The sequence below is a fragment of the Canis lupus genome, chromosome 24 (genome assembly GCF_011100685.1).
Source record: "Canis lupus familiaris isolate Mischka breed German Shepherd chromosome 24, alternate assembly UU_Cfam_GSD_1.0, whole genome shotgun sequence".
NCBI lineage: Eukaryota > Metazoa > Chordata > Mammalia > Carnivora > Canidae > Canis > Canis lupus.
Window position 1 is genome coordinate 18,505,184 of NC_049245.1, and position 17,992 is coordinate 18,523,175.

Sequence of the window (17,992 nt, forward strand, 5' to 3'; positions counted from 1 at the left end):
GCTCAATGGTTGAGCGTCTGCCTTCGGCTCAGGGAGTGATCCTGGAGTCCTGGGATCGAGTCTCACGTTGGGCTCCCTGCATGGAGTCTGCTTGTATCTCTGCCTCTCTTTCTCTGTGTCTCTCATGAATAAGTCTTTAAAATAAATTTAAAAAGCTGCTAATCAAATAAAATGTATGTGTCCATTTTAGCCTACAATTACTACTGTTTTTACCATATCAATAAAGAGGTGTTTTTTTTTTTTTTTTCTCTCTCTCTCTCACATGGCTGCAAATCTTTAAGAAACTTTTTATACATATTTACTCAGAAGTTTCATGCCTGGGAACTCCTGGGTGGCTCATCGGTTGAGCGCCTGCCTTAGGCCCAGGGCGTGATCCTGGAGTCCCAGGATCGAGTCCCGCATCAGGCTCCCGGCATGGAGCCTGCTTGTCTCTCTGCCTATGTCTCTGCCGCTCTCTCTCTCTCTCTCTCTCTCTCTCATGAATAAATAAATAAAATCTTAAAAAAAAAAGTTTCATGCCTGGATGAATGTACAATAGCAAAATAAGGACAACAGGAAGAGGAAAGATGATTTGATAACCAAGACTTCATGGAATTTTCTAGCTAAAAAGACTCCATTTCAACCTCTAGATTGTGACTGTAAGTTAATGGGGTCAGGGGTGGCTCAAAGAGCTGTCCTGCTAAGGGGAAGAGGTCCTTGTTGGCCTCCACAGGGCTTCTTGCCCTCCTGCCTGCCCTCATAGGAGCTTAGATCTTTCAGTATGGATAGAGAGCAACAGGGAGAGGGTTTAATGCTGTATTAGCTGAGCACTAAAAGGTCTCCCTCCACCCACTGCCCATGGGGCTTGGAGATGCCCACAGGAGAGGAGCTGGGTGGAGACTAGGTTCCTTCCCCCAGGCCACCAGCATCAGCAAGGGATAATGTGGGAACAACATCCCTCTTCCCAGGATTGTGAGGGGCTAGGAAGGCTGGTCAGGGCAGCAGGAACCCCAAGAGGCTTGTAAAACCCCAAATGACTCAAGGGAAGCCTGATGTCTGCAAGGTGTGGGGAGCCACACTTGCCAAAGGTCCAAGGAAGGGGAAAGCGGGGGGATGGGGGGACCAGAAGTAGAAATAAAAGGTTTTGGTGCCCTGACTGAGGGGTCTGGGGTGAGAGGAAGGGAGCCATCAGGAATCAGGGCTATCCGGCTGGCCCCCTATTACATGCAGCTGGAAAACTAGAGCAGGGTGGAGGATGGAAGGCTGCGCTGGCTTGAGAACTGGGGAGCTATAGGTGGAGACATGGCACAGGTTTACCGAGCACCTCCTCCACTGCGTGCTATGCTGGGGGAAGGCAACACAGCCTTGCTCTCAGGGAGCTTCCCGTCTAGCCGGGGAGATGGGGCCCTGGCAGGAAAGTGGGAAGCGATGGAGAAGGATGTGCTGGAGTTAGGGGCCATGGGGGTGTGTGAGGAAAGGAAACGGGAACCACTCTAGGTGATACAAGCAGGGAAGGCCCCCAAGAGCCGAAGCACGAAAGGAGCGGTGGTAAGGGCTCCAGACACACCCTCCAGGCACCCAGAGGATCAGGGCCCTGAGGCAGGCCTAGAGCTGGTTGTGCTGAAGGAAGAGCTGGCAGCCAGTGTGGCAGAAGCGGTGCTCCCCAGGGAGCAGGAGGTACAGGATGAGGTGGGAAATGGGCCCGGGGCCACGTTGTACCGCACCCCCTATGCCACACCCCTAGGCCTACAGCAGGGAGACTGCTTCGCTGTATTTATTCAGTTTTTATTTTCCTAACCACCATGAGAAGCCATTGTTGGTGGAGGATGGGTAGGGGTGGGGGCAAGTCAAAAGGCCAGATGGTGGACGGGGCTGGAGGTGACAGTGGGCAGGACTGTGCTCTGTTCTGAAGGTAAACCCCACAAAATTTGCTCATGGATCAGACGTGGATGCCCAGGTCCAGAGCAGCCAGGTGGATGGTGGACTTGGAAGCTCTGTTTGGCCTGGGTTCCCTCAGAATTGCCTAGTAGCCATCCAGGCTGGAGGGACAGAGGAAGTACTTGTGGTGCCTTGAAGGCAGGAGCTCAGTGACAGGACTCATGAAATCTGAAGGTTGGCTGTGGCCAGTCTGGTCGAGAGCCACGGAGCCAGGGGAAGCTCTCCCGTGCTAGAGCTCCGTCCAGGAGGAGAGAGAGGAGGAGGGATGGATGACATTGGGTCCTGCTGGGGGAGGAGGGAGAGCTGAGGCAGCTCCAGTGCAGGAGTGAGGACCAGAGCCCTATGAGGGGGTGGAAGAGAAGTAAGGAGACAGCACGAAGACAGAAGAGCAGAGATAACTCTGGAGAAATGTGCTCTGTGAAGCACAGCTGAGGAATCGGATGGTACCTGGAAGGGGAAGGGTGTCCAAGGGAGTGGTTTTGGTTTTGTGCTTTTATTTTTCTTAAAGATTTTATTTTTAAGTAATCTCTACACCCAACGTGGGGCTCGAACTCACATCCCTGAGATTGAGAGTTGCATGCTGCATGGCCTGAGCCAGCCTCGTGCCCCTGTCTTGTTTTGTATTTTTGAATGAGATGCGATAGTTACTTCTCACTCCAGATTCCACAATCTATAGGCCCAATCTATAGTGGAAACTCCTTTGCAAAGCCATTAAGTGCCCTGTGGAACCCAGCACTCAGGAAAGTCTAAGACCCCAAGGGAGGGGATGAGAGGAAGTGTGTGTGCCTATATTTGGATCCCTAACTCCCTGCCCCTGTAAGGACCCAAGGGGGCACAGGTGCTGACAGCCAAGGCAGCCCAGCCTCTGATCCACCAAAGTAGTGGGTGGGAGATCCAAAGGCAACAGCTTCTCATGTTGAGAGGCTGGGGGATCTACAGGGGTTCTGGGGCTCTCTCCAGAGCAACTAGGGGGACGGGACCTGCAGGCACAGAGGGCAGGAAGCAGAGAAGGCTCAGTGGCAGTTCAGAGTCAGGTCCATCCACCACTGGGTGAACTGGTAGCTGGGGACTCCTGTTTCCTCAGTGAGCTAATGGTGAGGTCCCAAATGAGGGGTGAGGCTGCCCCCCCCCCCCAATCCAGAGTGGCTCCCTGGAAGAGAGTTGGAAGGTCTGGGTATTTGAGAGCTGCTGCTGACTCAGGCAGACAGAGGCAGAAGCCTAGGCATTCCCAGAAGGGAGAGGCTGGGGGCAAAACAGGTGGTTTTTCAGGGGTCCAGCCCTGGTACCCACCCACCCCATCCAACCTTGCTTCTTCCTTGGCTGTCATTCTGTCTCCACCCCCCCACCCCGGACGACTCTGGAAGTCTGTGCAATGGTGAGGGTCTAGCTACAGGGCGTGGAAAGAAGGTCCCAAGGGTGGAGTACAGGGGTTCCCCAGGAAGATCCTGTGTCTCTCCCGGGCCCTGTGCTCAGCCCCAAGGGAACCTGCGGCCCGCCCCCAGTGGTCCTCTGCACGTGGTGGCGATCTTCTGGGGTATGTCGCCGGGTACTCCCGGCCATCTGCATTCCGTCCCAGTGCACTGGCTCGCGGGAGGGGTTGGAATGGGTACCGCGGCCCACCGGGTGCGCACGGGGCTCCCCCGACGCGCCAGAAGCGCAAGCCCGCCTTCTGCTGAACCAGACCGCTCTGCCCCCTTCCAGCCTGGGGAACGTGGCTGAGGACTCCTTCCCAGCAGGAGGTTGGGGGGGTCGCTGGCAGCCAGAGTGCGGAGGGCGAGGGGCTGACACTGGTGGGGGGAGCTCCTGAGTCAAACCGGGGCTCAAGGGCCGAGAAGACCCCGAGGGCCAGGCCCGGGGTTCGCGGCGTGGGCTGGATCTGCCCGATCGGTCGCCGGGCACGCCGGCCGGCCCGCGCGTACACCGCCTCCCGACACCAACGCGCGCGTCCACACACACACACACACACACACACACACACACTCGATCCACAGAAGCCACGCGCCGGCGAACGCGCGTCCCCGGGTCGGGCTCCCCCTGTTCGGGAAGGGAAAGCCGGCGGCAGGCCCACCTCGGGAAGGAAAGCAGCTGCGAGCCAAGCCCGCGACCCAAGAGAGCCGCGGGCGCGCGGAGGCCAGAAGAGAAGCCGCGAGGCGCGCAGGAGCAGCCCCGACGCCGCCCAGCGGGGAGCGCCTCAGGCTCTGCGCGCGAGGGCGTCGCCCCGGGAATGCGCGCCGGCCCGTCTAGTTAGTCCGGGCGTGCTTCCCGGAGGAGGAGGAGGGCTTACCAGCGGGCGGCCGGGATGAATGGGAGGGGCGGGGCAGCTGGCGGGCTAGGCCCTGCCGAGGCGGGGGGCGGGGGGCGCGGGGCGGGGGGCGGGCCACGCGCTTAAAGCCGGCGCCGGGGGAGTCCTCCCGCGACCCGCGGCGGAGGCGCGACTTCGTGGGGGCCCTGGGCCCGTCGAGCTTCCTCCCAGAAACTTCCCGGCCCCGCCCAGCCCCTAATCCGGCGACGCCTGGGCGGGCACGCGGGCTCCTAGGAGCCCGATCTCCGCGTTCTGGCCGCGTCGCCCCGGGCTCCCGGGAGCAGCCAGCCGGGTACGGGCCGGAGCGCGGGCGAGGGCGCGGGCGGGACCCGCCCAGGGCGGCACCGGGGCGGGGCGTCGGGCGGCACTAGGACCCAGGCGCGGCGCGGAGGTGTGTCGCCGGCCCCCGCCGCCCGCCCGCCCGAGACGCCCCGCTCGGGGTCCCGGGGCTCGGGAGTGAGGAGCCCGCAGCCCGGGCGTACGCGCGCGTGTGCATCCGTCCGGCCGATCGCCGGGGCCATGGCCGCGGCCACCCAGCGCATGTTCCACCTCCAGCCGTGCGGTGGGTGCCCGAGCCGGGAGGCGCGGCGGGGACGCGACGGGAGGGCCGTGGTCCTCCGCGACCGACGGGTGCCAGGCGGGGACGCGGGGCCGTCGGAGCACCGGGGGAAAGCGGCCGCCGGCGGCCTGCAGGGCTCCGGGCCGCGGTGGGCGAGGCGCTCGTGGGAGCTTCCCAGGCCTGGGACCGGGTGTGCTTGCGGCGGAGAGACAGCGGGAGCCCGGGGGTGCGCTGCGGGTGGCGGGGCTCGGGGCCTCGTGGACGCTGCGTGCTTGGCTTAATGCTCCGTCGCCGACTTGAAACTCCGTCTGGGAACCGACGAGGTAGCCAGGGGAGGGGTGGGGCGTGCAGGTGGGCGGGACGGGGCTGTGCGGGCCCCCGCGGGTGCGCTGCCGCCTCGCGCCTCGTTCGCCGGGACCGCCGCGCCCCCCGCCCGGGGAGGCCTGCCCGCTCTTCGGGATCCCGGGGCCCCCGGCTGCCCCCTGCGAGGCCGCAGCGGTCTTTACCTCTTGACCTCGCGGCTCTGGCCCCGAGGGCCAGCCGGGGGCTTGTACTGCCGTTTATTTACCTGCACGTGGGGGCCCAGGATGGGAGTGAGGTGTGCACCGGCCCCGCCCTTCCGGACCCTCGGCCCCGCGTCCTCGGCCCATCCCTGCGGCCTCGGGTCTAGCTTCACCGCCCCCGCCCCTCCCTCCTGGATGCAGCTCGGGCTCCGGTCCGCGCGTCGGTTCGCATCCTGCCCCTCCGACCCCCAGGGTCTCCGCGTCTGGAGGCGCTTTCCTCTCGTGCACGCGGCCCCTCCCGTCGCTTCCTTCCTCGCACAGAGCCGCACAAACAGTCGGGACCATCCGGGGCCCCGCGCGGTGAGCGCGCCCGGCGCTCCCCGCCCCCTCCTCCCCGGGGGACCAACGGCTCCGCCTCCCAGGAGGCCTGGGACGCGGGTAGCACCCAGGGGAGGAGGCCGTTGCCAAGTGGGCCCCCTGTGGCCCCGGGCGCGCGCAGTTGGGGGCGACTGCACGTGTGATGGGTGTTGATGGCCCCAGGGACCGATGTGGGAGTGAAAGGCGCGATGTGCCGGCAGGAGGCCCCCCGCCCAGGGCCTGGGCCTGGCCGCGAAACAGCGAGAGAGGGAGGCCAGAGAGACCGGCCACCCCAAGGACAGTGGAGGCACAGGCCCCCTCCCTCCAGCCCTGGCTGCCCGTGCCCAGGAACACAGCCCACCAACCGTGCCAGGGTACTGTGAATGATAGCTCGTGGAGGAAACATGCTGAGGTTTCCCCTGGCCTGGCTCACTCCCGGCGGAGCACACAGGCTGAGGGACAGCAGCCTTGGCTTCCTCTGGCTCCACAGGGGCCCCTGCCTAGGTCTAGCCCCTGCTCCCTTTGGCCTCGGTTGGCCTGTGCTGGGTACCTGGGAAGAGTAAGGAGGAGTCCGCAGGGTTGGTGTAGGGTGGGGAGCAGCTGGCACAGGACGCCGTCCAGGGCTGGTTCGTGTAGCTGGTAACGATTGTTGGGCTTCCCTTACAGAGTACTCGCCTTCCATCATGTCGCAGAATGGATACCTTGAGGATGTAGGTGAGTACCTCTGTGAGGGTGTGTATATAGAGAGCTCCTTGGTCAGGAGTCTCTAGACCTAGTCCCTCCACCTGGTACACAGGGCATTGACTACCCAGCTGTGGTCTTCTGCTGGTGCTGGGATGCCTTTAGATCCTGCCCTCCAGGAGGTCGTGGTAGGGTCAGGGGAGCAGCTGACACCACCTTAGCGGTCATGGACAGGTCTCTCCGGTGGTCCCGGGTGTGTGTGTGGACCATCTGGTGACCTCCCTTGGTTCGCTGTTAGAATGCTCTGGTTACCTGGCCCGCCTTAGGTCGTGTCCTATATGCCCATACCCCTCAGTCCCCACCCAGCCCTCTGAGGCTGCCATCGCCCCTCTAAAGAAATGCAACCTAACAGTTCTGCACTTCAGCTTTCCTGCTTGCTCGAGACCAGCTCCTCCCTTTTCTCCGTGTCTCTGGGTTTTCCTGTGCCCAGACCTGGAGGCTGGCCTGATCATCGCTGGGGTGTTTAGTGGGATGGTGCTTGGACACAGTGGTGATATGCTCTCATCCTCCCCAGGGCCGGGGGACTGTGTGTACCAGGCTGCTGGCAGGCAGGTTAGGTTATGTGTTGGGCTTATAGGATGGAGGTGGGGATATGGCCTCCTAGGAGCATTGCAGGGACCCAGTAGTATCAGCTAGGCAGGCCCTAGGTAGAGCCCAGAATAGGGGGAGAAGAGGGCGGTGTGAAGGGAAGTACCCAGGAGTAACAGGGTGCTGGTGGGGGGACAGAAGGAGGCTGGGGAGCCAGGTAGTGTAAGCAAAGCAGGCCTGGGACTGGGGAGGAAGGGGATTTTCATGGACATGAGCTCCATGACAAAAATGGGAAGGACATCTTTTGACTCTGAGCTCAGTGCAGACCTAGCACCTCCTGCCCAAAGGGCTCAGGATGAGCACAGGACACTGAGGGGACAGGGCCTGGGATGTGCAGAGGAAGCCGGCGGGCCAGAGTGGAAGTGAGTCAGGGTGAGTCACTGCCTGGCAGGTGTAGGCGTGCTGCTGACCCTTCCCCGTCCCTGCACAGGTGTTTGTCAGGCACTGGTGGGGTCTGGGCTCTCAGAACCCCCTTCATGGGAGCACTCACAAGTGGTAAACCATAGAGGACCCACAGGAGTCAGGAGGGAGTGCCAGCAGGGCCCTAGGAGGACTTGCCAGAAGAGGAAGCTTCCATGGCACCTCAAAGAAGGCCCTCTGGGGAGGGAAGCCCTCTGCTCAAAGGACAGGCGCTGGCATGCCTGGGTGTTGGCCAGCTGGCCTGAGGAGTGACAGATCAGCCATGGCGAGTGGGCCTAGGCTTGATGGACCAGGGGTCAGGACAGGGGTAGCACGGCCAGCCCAAACTGTCATCTCAGAGGCCAAGAGGAGCCCAAGCAAGAGCGGAACATTTGCATGTCACCAGGAAGGCTTCCTCTGTAGGAGGAGGGGTCCTGGGCTGCGAGCCGTGGTAGGAACTAACCCGCCACCCCTCGAAAGACTCTGCTCTGGAAGGAATCATGCTGTGACACTCCTCATGCCCACCCTTGGGTCTCCCCTGGGGCTCCCCTTATCAGTCCCCGACTGTACCTCTGGCTCCCCTGCTTCCGGGGCCTTGTCAGATGTCTGGACCGAGTCTTTCAGCCTCCATGCCTTGCCCCACATGCCCTCACTGAAAGAAGGCATTCCCCATAAGGTGGGGAGTGGGCTGGATACCACAATGGTTCTGGCTCCCCTTGGGTTCCACCCAGGGAGCCGGGCGTGCCTGGGTCCCATAACTGGGGGGTCTGGGGGGGCAGGGCCAGGTTAACTGTACCACTGCACCACCTACCTGGCCCAGAGTTGCGGCGCCACCGTATGTTTCTGTAGCTGGAGGGTCCCCGTGGGTCAGCGTGCAGGGCCCCGGCTCCTGCAGCTCACGGTTGTTGGAGAAAGCCGTCGGGTGAGGGCTGCCGGCTGGCGGCCGCTGTTCTCCGACGGGGGCCGGGCCGGGACTAGGTGTCTGCCTCCCCCGGCTTGAGGCTTCCTTCCTGGCCGACGAGAGGCCTCCGTCACCACTCCCTGGGACAGCCCAGGGGCCCCTGCTCCGTGGACTGGGACTCCCACCCTCTGGTGTGTAGCACTGACAGCCGGGTCCTCTTCCGGGGGGTCTCTCTCGGTGGTGGCTGGGTCTCTAGGCTACCTCAAGTGTGACATGGATGATGCCTCTGAAACCCGTGAGGAGAGCCTGGGGGATGAGGCCTTCGACACGGTCAACTCCTCCATTGTGTCTGGCGAGAGCGTCCGTTTTTTTGTCAACGTCAACCTCGAGGTGCAGCCCAGCCAGGCTGGTATGGGGGTTGTAGCAGGGACCTGCCTGGGGGAGGGCAGGGGACTGAGGACTGGGCCCCGCTCCACCTAGAGAGGCCTGGACAGGTGGGGTGGCACCCTGAGCCCTCCTGCTTTCCTCTAGCTGAGAGTGACTCGCCTGGCGGCTGTGGGCTCCTACACACCTCCCGCAAGGTGAGCGGCCCTTCAAGGACAGGAGACGCTTGGTCCTGGGCCACTAATTGGGGGGAGGGGGGTGGCTGCTTCCCTGGGATAGCTCCCGCTGCCCCCACTCACACCAAACAGGTGTTCCACGCCAGCCCTTGACCTGGCCTTGGGCCAGCCAGGCTGGGCCCTCCCTCTTGGAGGGGGTGTTGGTGCCAGTGGGCAGAGGCAGCCGGGGATCCCCCCGTGGAGGAGGGGCCCAGGTCACGGCCACAGATCTCACTCATGGGCCTGCGTGATTCTGTGCGCGGGGGTCCCCGCAGTACCTGAAGTTAAAGAACTTTGAGTTGGAGATACGTGCACACCGGGACCTGGATGGCTTCCTGGCTCGGGCCAGCATCATCCTGAATGAGACGGCCACCTCGCTGGATGACGTGCTGCGGGCCATGCTCTGCCGCTTGGCCCACGACCCCAACAACACCGAGCCTGACTGCAACGTGGACCTGTTTATGGCCATGCTTTTCACCGATGCCGGGGCCCCCACGGAGGGGAAAGGTCTGACCTGGCTCCACGGTGGGGCACGGGAGGACAGGGAGGTGGGCCAGCAGATCCTCTGACCCCCCTCCCTCTGTCCTCAGCCCACTTGCTATCAGATACCATCCAAGGAGTCACTGCCACGGTCACAGGGGTGCAATACCAGCAGTCGTGGATCTGCATCATGTGAGTGGTCAGCCTGGCCCACCCAGTTTGGGGGTGGAGAGCATGAGCACTCTGTTCTGTTTGGTCTTCTTCGCTCCCTTCACGGGGCGGGGGGGTCAGTTTGGGGTCCTGGGGTGTGGGGGAGCCCAGCTCCCAGGGTGGCAACTGTGTGCCCTCCTGCCCCCGGCAGCTGTACCTCCAAGGCCCTGCTGAAGCGGCACGTGTGCATCAGCCGCCTGGTTCGCCCACAGAACTGGGGGGAAAACTCATGTGAGGTGCGGTTTGTCATCCTGGTGCTGGCTCCACCGAAGATGGTGAGTAGGGGCCTGCAGGGGTCTCTGTTTCCAGAGAAGGAAGGTTCCAGGGAACTTGGCCCTCCCTCTTCCTGGGGGCATCTCTCTCATGTCCCAGAGGCCCCCATAGACTACTAGGCCCCTGCAGGCCTCATGCTCACACTGTCCTTCCTCTCTACCCTGTTGGGTCTCCCCAAAGCCAACTTGCGTCCTCATCAAGCCCTCATTTCCCTAGTCATTGCCCAGAAAGTTGTATTTCCCTCTCGGCTGAAAAGAGATAACTTGTTAAGATTATTATTTTTTCAAAAGATTTTATTTATTATTCGTGAGAGACACAGAGAGAGAGGCAGAGACAGAGGCAGAGGGAGAAGCAGGCACCATGCAGGGAGCTCGATGTGGAACTTGATCCCGGGATTTTAAAATGTCCTGACCCAAGACAGATGCTCAACTGCTGAGCCACTCAGGGATCCCACTTCTTAAGACTAGTATTAGTCAAACGTGGGGGCTTTTCATCAGCCTGCCCGGACCCTGATCCTCCTTCCACTTGGCTGGCTTTATGACTTGCTGGCCAAGAATCCCCACTTCTGCCCGGGTCCCACACCCCCTGGTCAGGCGTCTGGCTTTTGTGGTAGTTCAAACTGATATAGTCTGGGGAGCCTTATTTGAGGGAAAATCATAAACAGAAAATGGTTAGGGTGGGGCACCTGGGTGGCTCAGTGGTTGAGCATTTGCCTTTGGCTCAGGGCGTGACCCAGGGGTCCTGGGATCGAGTCCCTCCTCGGGCTCCCTGCAGGGAGCCTGCTTCTCCCTCTGCCTGTATCTGCCTCTCTCTGTGTCTCTCATGAATAAAAACAATCTTTAAAAAAGAAAAGAAAGAAGGAAAGAAAGGAAAGAAAGAAAATGGTTAGAGCCCCTCTCCAGGGGCTTAACTTCCACTAGCTTCTTGATCCTGCCCAGGCCTCTGATACAGGCTAAAGCTTCGCACGGGCTTCAACAGGTTTTCTCTTAGGCAAAGTGGGCACCGAGGGGAATGCCCTCCGGGGACTTCATAGATGTGCTGTGAACCTCCCCGAGTGCTGCAGTGCTGGGGAGAGGGAAAGGGCATTTAGGGAAGTGGGCAGCACATGGGTCAGAGGGAGTGACAGCTGGTGAGGTGGATAGGGAAGTGGAAGGGGCAGTAGCCCGGGGGGCTGAGTAGCTACACTGTGCCTTGTGACGGGCCAACCAGCCCAGCACCTGGCTCCTGCGGAAAATGAGCCTGACTGAGCTGACAGGAAAGCCAGGTGTGGGTGGGCCCAGCCCTGTGACTGCGGCTTCAGGCAACACCTAGGGGTGGACACTGCTCCCAGAGGACAGGTTGCTGTGGGGGAGGCTGGGCCCTGGGTTCACAGAGGGGACTTTGGTCAGGCAGGAGAGAGCAGGCTTGACAGGCCTGGAATCCCCCTGAAAAAATCAAATCAACCAGCAGACACTACAAATACCACTAGTCAAGTGGAGCTGGGTAAACATTTTTCTCCATCACTGTGATCTCTATCCACGATTATACATATTTGTGTTCCTCGGGACCATACCCATACCTCAGTTTCTGGGCACATGAGTTTATTAAGGAAATTTGGGGGCTCTAGTGATCTGCCAACCTGGTGGAAATCACTGCAGACTCCACTGATGCTTGAACTTTGAGACAAAACTTGCTGCCAGCTCATATGGGGGCACCTGCGTGTGCTCAGGCCTGTCAGTGACGTCCGGGGCCGGGGAGGGGTGCCCTCCACTGTCCAGGAGCTCCAGGTGGGATTCTGTCTCCTGCCCCCAGAAAAGCACCAAGACAGCCACAGAGGTGGGGCGCACGTTCGCCACCATGTTCTTGGACATCACTTTCCGCCAGAAGCTCCTGAACACCCGCACGGAGGAAGAATTCAAGGAGGCTCTGGTCCATCAGAGGCAGCTGCTCACCATGGTGAGCCAGTATCCGACCCTGGGCCCAAAGGGCTACAACATGAACTCCATCTGTGTGCACAGATCCCCGCAGGTACTGGGAGAGGCGGCCTGGGCAGGGGTGTGGGGCCTGGGCCGCGGACCTCCCAGCTGACAGACATCTGTCCTCTTCCCTAGCCCCTGAAGCACAAGGACTTCCTCCCTGTGGGGAAGGGCATCCGGGAGGATATCGCTCGCAGGTTCCCCGTATACCCACTGGACTTCACAGACGGTACGTGGCCCCGTGGTCCCCATCAGAGCTCAGCCGTGGCTCAGGTCCCTGGATGACACACGCGCCTGCCCTGCAGCCCCAGCACACTTTCCGTCCTGTCCTGTCCTAGGCATTATCGGGAAGAACAAGGCTGTGGGCAAATACATCACCACCACCCTGTTCCTTTACTTCGCCTGCCTGCTGCCCACCATCGCTTTTGGGTCCCTCAACGATGAGAACACAAACGGGGCCATCGGTGAGGGGCGGGAGGCTGTGGGGGTGTGGGGGTAGCCCCGAGGCTGCAGTGTCCCCCTGACTCCCCACTGGCGCAGATGTGCAGAAGACCATAGCGGGGCAGAGCATCGGAGGCCTCCTATACGCCCTCTTCTCTGGGCAGCCGCTGGTGGTGCTGCTGACCACCGCGCCCCTGGCTCTCTACATCCAAGGTGCGATGGCACTTGGGGCGGCGGGGAGGTGGCTCCCGAGGTCCCTGGTCCCAGCACGCCCTGACCAGCCCCCTTGTCCTGCTGCCTGCAGTAATTTGTGGCATCTGTGACGACTACAATCTGGACTTCAACACCTTCTACGCGTGGACGGGCCTGTGGAACAGTTTCTTTCTCGTGCTTTATGCCATCTTCAACCTCAGTCTGATCATGCAGCTCTTCAAGAGGTGACTGGGCTTTCCCCGAGCTGTTGGGATCCTGGAGCGGGAGGGAGACCAAGGCCGGGGATCTGGATCAGCCCCCATGCCACCCGCCGAGGTCCTGTGCCCCCACTATATCACTGCCCCAGAGAAGCGAGGGACCCTGGCTTTCATGGCAGGAGGAGGTGGGAGGCTGTGTAGAGCCTCAGGGAAGCCTCCCCCTCCTCCTGGCTCCCTGACAAACCCTCCCCCCCGCCATTTGATGAAGCATTACACTTCCACGGCAGGTCGACAGAAGAGATAATTGCCTTGTTCATTTCCATCACATTCATGCTGGATGCTGTCAAGGGCATGGTCAAAAGTGAGTGTCTAGCTGGTGGCTGCCTGCTGCCAGGGAAACGGAGCTGAGCTGGGGGACTTGGGCCTGTGGCCAGAGCAGCCCAGCAGCACGCAAGCTACGACTACTTCCATGGTCCAGGGTGCTCTCGGGAGCTTACCGGCAGAGAGCAGCAGTGTCATGGGCTGGAGGGTGACGGGGCTGCCTCAGGTAGGATCAGAGGAATGAGGCCAGGTGTGAGGCACTGTCAGAGATGGGGGGGGGTGGACAGGCAGGTCAGTGGGGTCCTCTTGGCTGACAGAGGCAGCTCCCTCCCCTTCCCCCCAGAAGCCCTTTCTTCCCACAGGGCCCCTTCTCTCCCACATCCAGGAGGAAGCTGGGCCTCAGCCCCCAGAGCCCAGATGGCTGAGGCCTGGTGGCCTGTATCCACAGTCTTCCAGAAGTACTACTATGACAACTTTGGAGACAACACAGACAGCACTTCCTTGGTGAGCCTGCTGGGCCTCAGCACCAGCCTCAACACAACCCTCCACACTGCCCTCAACACCAGCCTCCTCACCAGCCCACCAGAGCTGACCTCCACGGGCCGCCACGCTGAGCACCCAGGCCGGGAGACCGCTGTGCTCAGCCTCCTCATCATGCTGGGCACGCTGTGGCTGAGCTACACCCTCTACCAGTTCAAAAAGAGGTGAAGGGGGTCTAGGAGTGATGGGAAGGAAGCACAAGCCCCTGGGCCACACTGACACACCCACCTGTGTCCCCAGCCCCTACCTACACCCCTGCATGCGGGAGATCCTGTCAGACTGTGCCTTGCCCATCTCGGTGCTCACCTTCTCCCTCATCTGCTCCTACGGCTTCCGGGAAATTAAGAGTGAGTCGGGATCAAGCAGGGGGTGCAGTGGGGTGGGATTGCCCTTGGGAACTGCAGGCTTGAGCAGGGGCCTATACTCTGCTGCAGTGAGCCAGTTCCGCTACAACCCCAGCAAGAGCCTCTTTGATGTAGCCGAGATGCACTCCCTGTCCCTGGGGGCCATCGCCAGCGCCATGGGCCTGGGCTTCCTGCTCTCCTTGCTCTTCTTCATTGAGCAGAACTTGGTGGCTGCCCTGGCTAACGCCCCAGAGAACAGGTTCGCAGGGCCGGGGTGGGGCGGTGAGAGGGGAGTGTGCAGCCGGTCCTCCAAGGGGCCACGGGTGTCCGGCCACATGTGCCCTTGTCTGCTGCAGGTTGGTGAAGGGCACTGCCTACCACTGGGACCTCCTGCTCATCGCCATCATCAACAGTGGGCTGTCTCTGTTTGGGCTGCCCTGGATCCATGCTGCCTACCCCCACTCCCCACTGCACGTGCGGGCACTGGCTTTGGTGGAGGAACGTGTGGAGAATGGACACATTTATGAGACGTGAGTGGTCCCTTGAGATGGGAGGCAAGTCACGTGGACCCTGAGGTTGGGAGGGGGGCGGGGTAGCCCTGGGCCACATGTGACCTCAGAAGGAGTGAAAGAGCCCAGGGAGCAATATGTGGCCTGCGATGGGACCCGGCCCTGTGGACCAGGGCTGGAGGCGATCTGGTGCTCTGGGCCCATGCAGGATTGTGAATGTGAAGGAGACACGGCTGACCTCCCTGGGTGCCAGCATCCTGGTGGGCTTCTCCCTCCTGCTGCTACCCTTTCCGCTGCAGTGGATCCCCAAGCCCGTGCTCTATGGCCTCTTCCTCTACATCGCGCTCACATCCATTGATGGCAACCAGCTCTTTGAACGTGTGGCTCTGCTGCTCAAGGACCAGGTTAGTGTCCTGCCGAGAGGTCGAGAGGTGGGGGGGGCTGGGGTGGGTACGGCTCCAGACCCACAGCTGGTCCCGGCCACCTGCAGACCTCGTACCCGCCTACCCACTACATCCGGAGAGTGCCCCAGAGGAAGATCCACTACTTCACAGGCCTGCAGGTCCTACAGCTGCTGCTGCTCTGTGCCTTTGGCATGAGCACCCTGCCCTACATGAAGATGATCTTCCCTCTCATCATGATTGCCATGATCCCTATCCGGTACGGGAGGATGGGCAGTGGCAGGAGGGACCCAGCTGGCGGGGAAAGAATGGGTTAGGGCAGGGGCAATGGGGCAGGATGTGCCCAGCCTGGCTCTGCGAGGGGAGCTGGGGCAGATCTGACCCAACGCTCATCTTGGGGTCTGTTCTCCCTCCCCCCAGCTACAACCTGCTGCCCCGAATCATTGAAGCCAAATATCTGGATGCCATGGATGCTGAGCACTAAGGCCCTACCTGGAAGGGCCAGACATATTCTATTCACCTGTCCCCCTGGCTCTTCCCAGGCTGATTCTGGCCATGTGGGGAGAGGTCTGGGTGTCTTTTGGGGTGTTGCTCTCTGCCGCACCCCCTCCCAGCTGCTCCAACAGGCCTAGGGCATCTAGGCATGGGGGAGGGCGGGTTCCCACAGTATGTGCCTATCCCAGTCCCCATTAGCCTTTCACTTGGATCTCTAACACTGCTCAGGACAACTTCTGTCCAGAATGGGACTAAGCAGGACGGATTTTCTTTTGATAAAAGAGTCAGATGTCTGAAAGAGAAACCATTTCCTTGATTGTGTAAGGAACTTGCTGTATGCACACTAGAGAATAAAGCTCCTATTTCTATGCTTCATCTCTGCTGTCCCGTCGTGCCCCAGCCTGAGGGCCACTGGAGAATAACAGTAGAATGTAAAGGGGAGGTAGAATGAAAAAGACCAGTGTTAGTGGAGTGCCACAGGCTGTCACCTCCAACCCCACACAGTGGATATTGGCTTGATGGGGAATGGTGGAAGATCCGGGAGGCCCCAGCGCTGCCATGATGCCAAGAAACTACAGGGGAAGTATTCCAGGAAGTGCAAGGGCCCTGAGGAGAGGGGTTGGGGCCAGTGAGGAGCCACTGCTGGTGAAGAGATAAATGGGGCTGACAGCCCTGGACCTGGGTTCCCAAAGGCAGCAGCAGAACAGCCTAACAGATTGAAAAACAGCCTCATGTAGGTCAGAGCCACCACGGCAACATATGCCCTGCTAGGTGCTCTGTGCAGGAGGGAGGCACAGGGAAGGGAGCATGGTGGGGGCGATGCAGGGGCTGCACCTTGCACCAGGGCACGGATAGTGGGGGTGAACAGAAGTGGAGGAATCCAATGGCAGGATGTGAGGACTGGTTTGATGGAGGCGAGAAGGTGCCATGTTTCTGGCTTGGTCACTTGGTGATTGGCCAGAGTCCGCGGCAGCAGGGAATAGGGATCTGGGACTCAGGAGCACGCCCTGTGCACATCTGGGAGCACCAGCAGTGGTAGAGCAAAGGGCAAACAGGACTTTGGCTTGACAGATACACCACAGACCACGGAAGTAGACGGGGGAAGACATAATAAAAAGACTAATATCTGGATATGCTAGGAATTCCTGCAAGCCAACACATTTAAAAAAACTCCGATTTCAATAGAGGAGGCAAACCTGTGAAGGGGTGGGGCCTAGGGGGCACCCAAACAGTAACAGGGGCAGCAGGAATGCTCAATGCCCTTGGCCATTTGAGGAATGCAGCCCAACAGTGAGATGGCATCTTCCACTTGTAACTGGCAACAACAAGCCTACCAAGTCCAGATGGGTGGCCGAGTGGGAGAGGTGTGTGCCCTGGTGCACAGATGAGGGGAGTAGAGGCTGGTACCCAATCAACATCGCTCATCCTCCCACTGTGCAGCTCTGCTTCCAGGCAGGTGGGTGTGGGGATGAGCATGTTCACAGTGTTCACAGGGATGGGTGGCTGAAAGTTAACAGAGGGGGACAGTGCCTGTGGCCTTACCCCACCCATGTGGCACATGATCCTTGGGGGCCTCTCCCCAGTGGCCTGGGTGTTCCCTCCAGGTAAAACCATATCCAGCATCACCAGGTGGGGAGAAGACGACTCAGAGGAGACTGGGCCATTGGCACTTCCTGGGGAAACAACCCAGCTGAGCCTCACTGACAATGGGAAGCAAAGGAATGATGTTCTCTCTTCACACACACACACACACACACACACACACACACACACACACACGGCTGCAATTTAGGGGAGGAAACTATAGTTAAACTCAGGCCCCCCCAAAAAATAAATAAATAAAAATAAACTCAGGCCCCGAGGATCCCTGGGTGGCTCAGCAGTTTAGCACACCTGCCTTCGGCCCAGGGTGTGATCCTGGAGTCCCGGGATCAAGTCCCCACATCAGGCTCCCCGCATGGAGCCTGCTTCTCCCTCTGCCTGCCTGTCTCTCTCTCTCTGTCTCTCATGAATAAATAAATACAAAATCTAAACAAACAAACAAACAAAAAAACAACCTCCTCAGGCCCCAGCCACATTGCTAGGACTGAGCAACAGAGACTGGAAGTGCCATTCTCTGGAGCTGACTACGAGCAAAGAAAATAAGCCTGGGAGTGACACCCCCCACCGAGCACTGTGTTCCCTCCTCCCACATTGCATACAACAGGTTTCTCTGAATATCCTTGGGGTGGGGACCTCCTCCTCACCAAAGAAACACCTGCAGGAAAGGCCCCTCAGGTCCCTCCTAGGACCTGGGGCAGCTGAGACCCACTTCCTGAGGGGCTGAACCATGTCAAGTTAATGCAACTGGGATCGGGACTCCATGCACCCCCTCCATAAAAATGAACTTCGCATTATGATCAAAAATCAACATTTTAGGGGCACCTGGATGGCTCTATCAATTAAACATCCGACTCTTGATTTCAGCTCAGGTCATAATCTCAGGGTCATGAGATCAAACCCCACGTACGGCTCTGCACCCAGCAAGAAGCCTGCTTGAGATTCTCTCTTCCTCTGCCCTTACCCACTACAGTTTTTCTTAAAAAAAATAAAATAAAAAAAAGAGAAACCCCACCCCAACATTTTAGCTGCTCTAATGTTATAATGAAATACAGCCCAAGCATTCACCATCCTGTACTGCCCACCCCCAACCCAGCAAAAAGCATGGAGATCAGCTAGAGGGTGGCATCCCTCCGTGGATGAGTGGG

The 17,992-nt window shown here is 59.9% G+C and overlaps 1 protein-coding gene across 6 annotated transcripts; it reads left to right on the forward strand.

The window, feature by feature from the left end:
- Positions 1 to 4,686: 4,686 nt before the first annotated feature.
- On the forward strand, positions 4,687 to 15,620 carry SLC4A11 (solute carrier family 4 member 11). 6 transcript variants are annotated; one of them, XM_038571744.1, is made up of 20 exons: positions 4,687 to 4,781; positions 6,305 to 6,352; positions 8,524 to 8,676; positions 8,799 to 8,848; positions 9,142 to 9,373; positions 9,457 to 9,538; positions 9,708 to 9,831; positions 11,621 to 11,836; positions 11,920 to 12,013; positions 12,123 to 12,248; positions 12,325 to 12,438; positions 12,530 to 12,662; positions 12,923 to 12,996; positions 13,342 to 13,660; positions 13,737 to 13,843; positions 13,931 to 14,099; positions 14,197 to 14,370; positions 14,558 to 14,753; positions 14,840 to 15,009; positions 15,171 to 15,620. In XM_038571744.1, exons 1-20 carry the CDS (start codon positions 4,739 to 4,741, stop codon positions 15,232 to 15,234), a joined length of 2,688 nt encoding a protein of 895 aa, XP_038427672.1. In that variant the 5' UTR covers positions 4,687 to 4,738; the 3' UTR covers positions 15,235 to 15,620. The 6 variants fall into 6 exon arrangements, with proteins under 6 accessions (XP_038427672.1, XP_038427674.1, XP_038427673.1 ...); XM_038571745.1 differs by having other exon boundaries at positions 4,739 to 4,781; positions 13,405 to 13,660; XM_038571741.1 differs by lacking the exon at positions 4,687 to 4,781 and adding an exon at positions 5,677 to 6,012.
- Positions 15,621 to 17,992: the final 2,372 nt, after the last annotated feature.

Coding starts and splice junctions, on each gene's coding strand:
- SLC4A11 (XM_038571741.1), top strand. CDS start 5,802: ATGGGTGTTGATGGCCCCAGGGACCGATGTGGGAGTGAAAGGCGCGAT. Junction 12,997..13,341: donor TGTCAAGGGCATGGTCAAAA/GTGAGTGTCTAG, acceptor TCCCACATCCAG/GAGGAAGCTGGGCCTCAGCC. Junction 14,100..14,196: donor GCTAACGCCCCAGAGAACAG/GTTCGCAGGGCC, acceptor TGTCTGCTGCAG/GTTGGTGAAGGGCACTGCCT.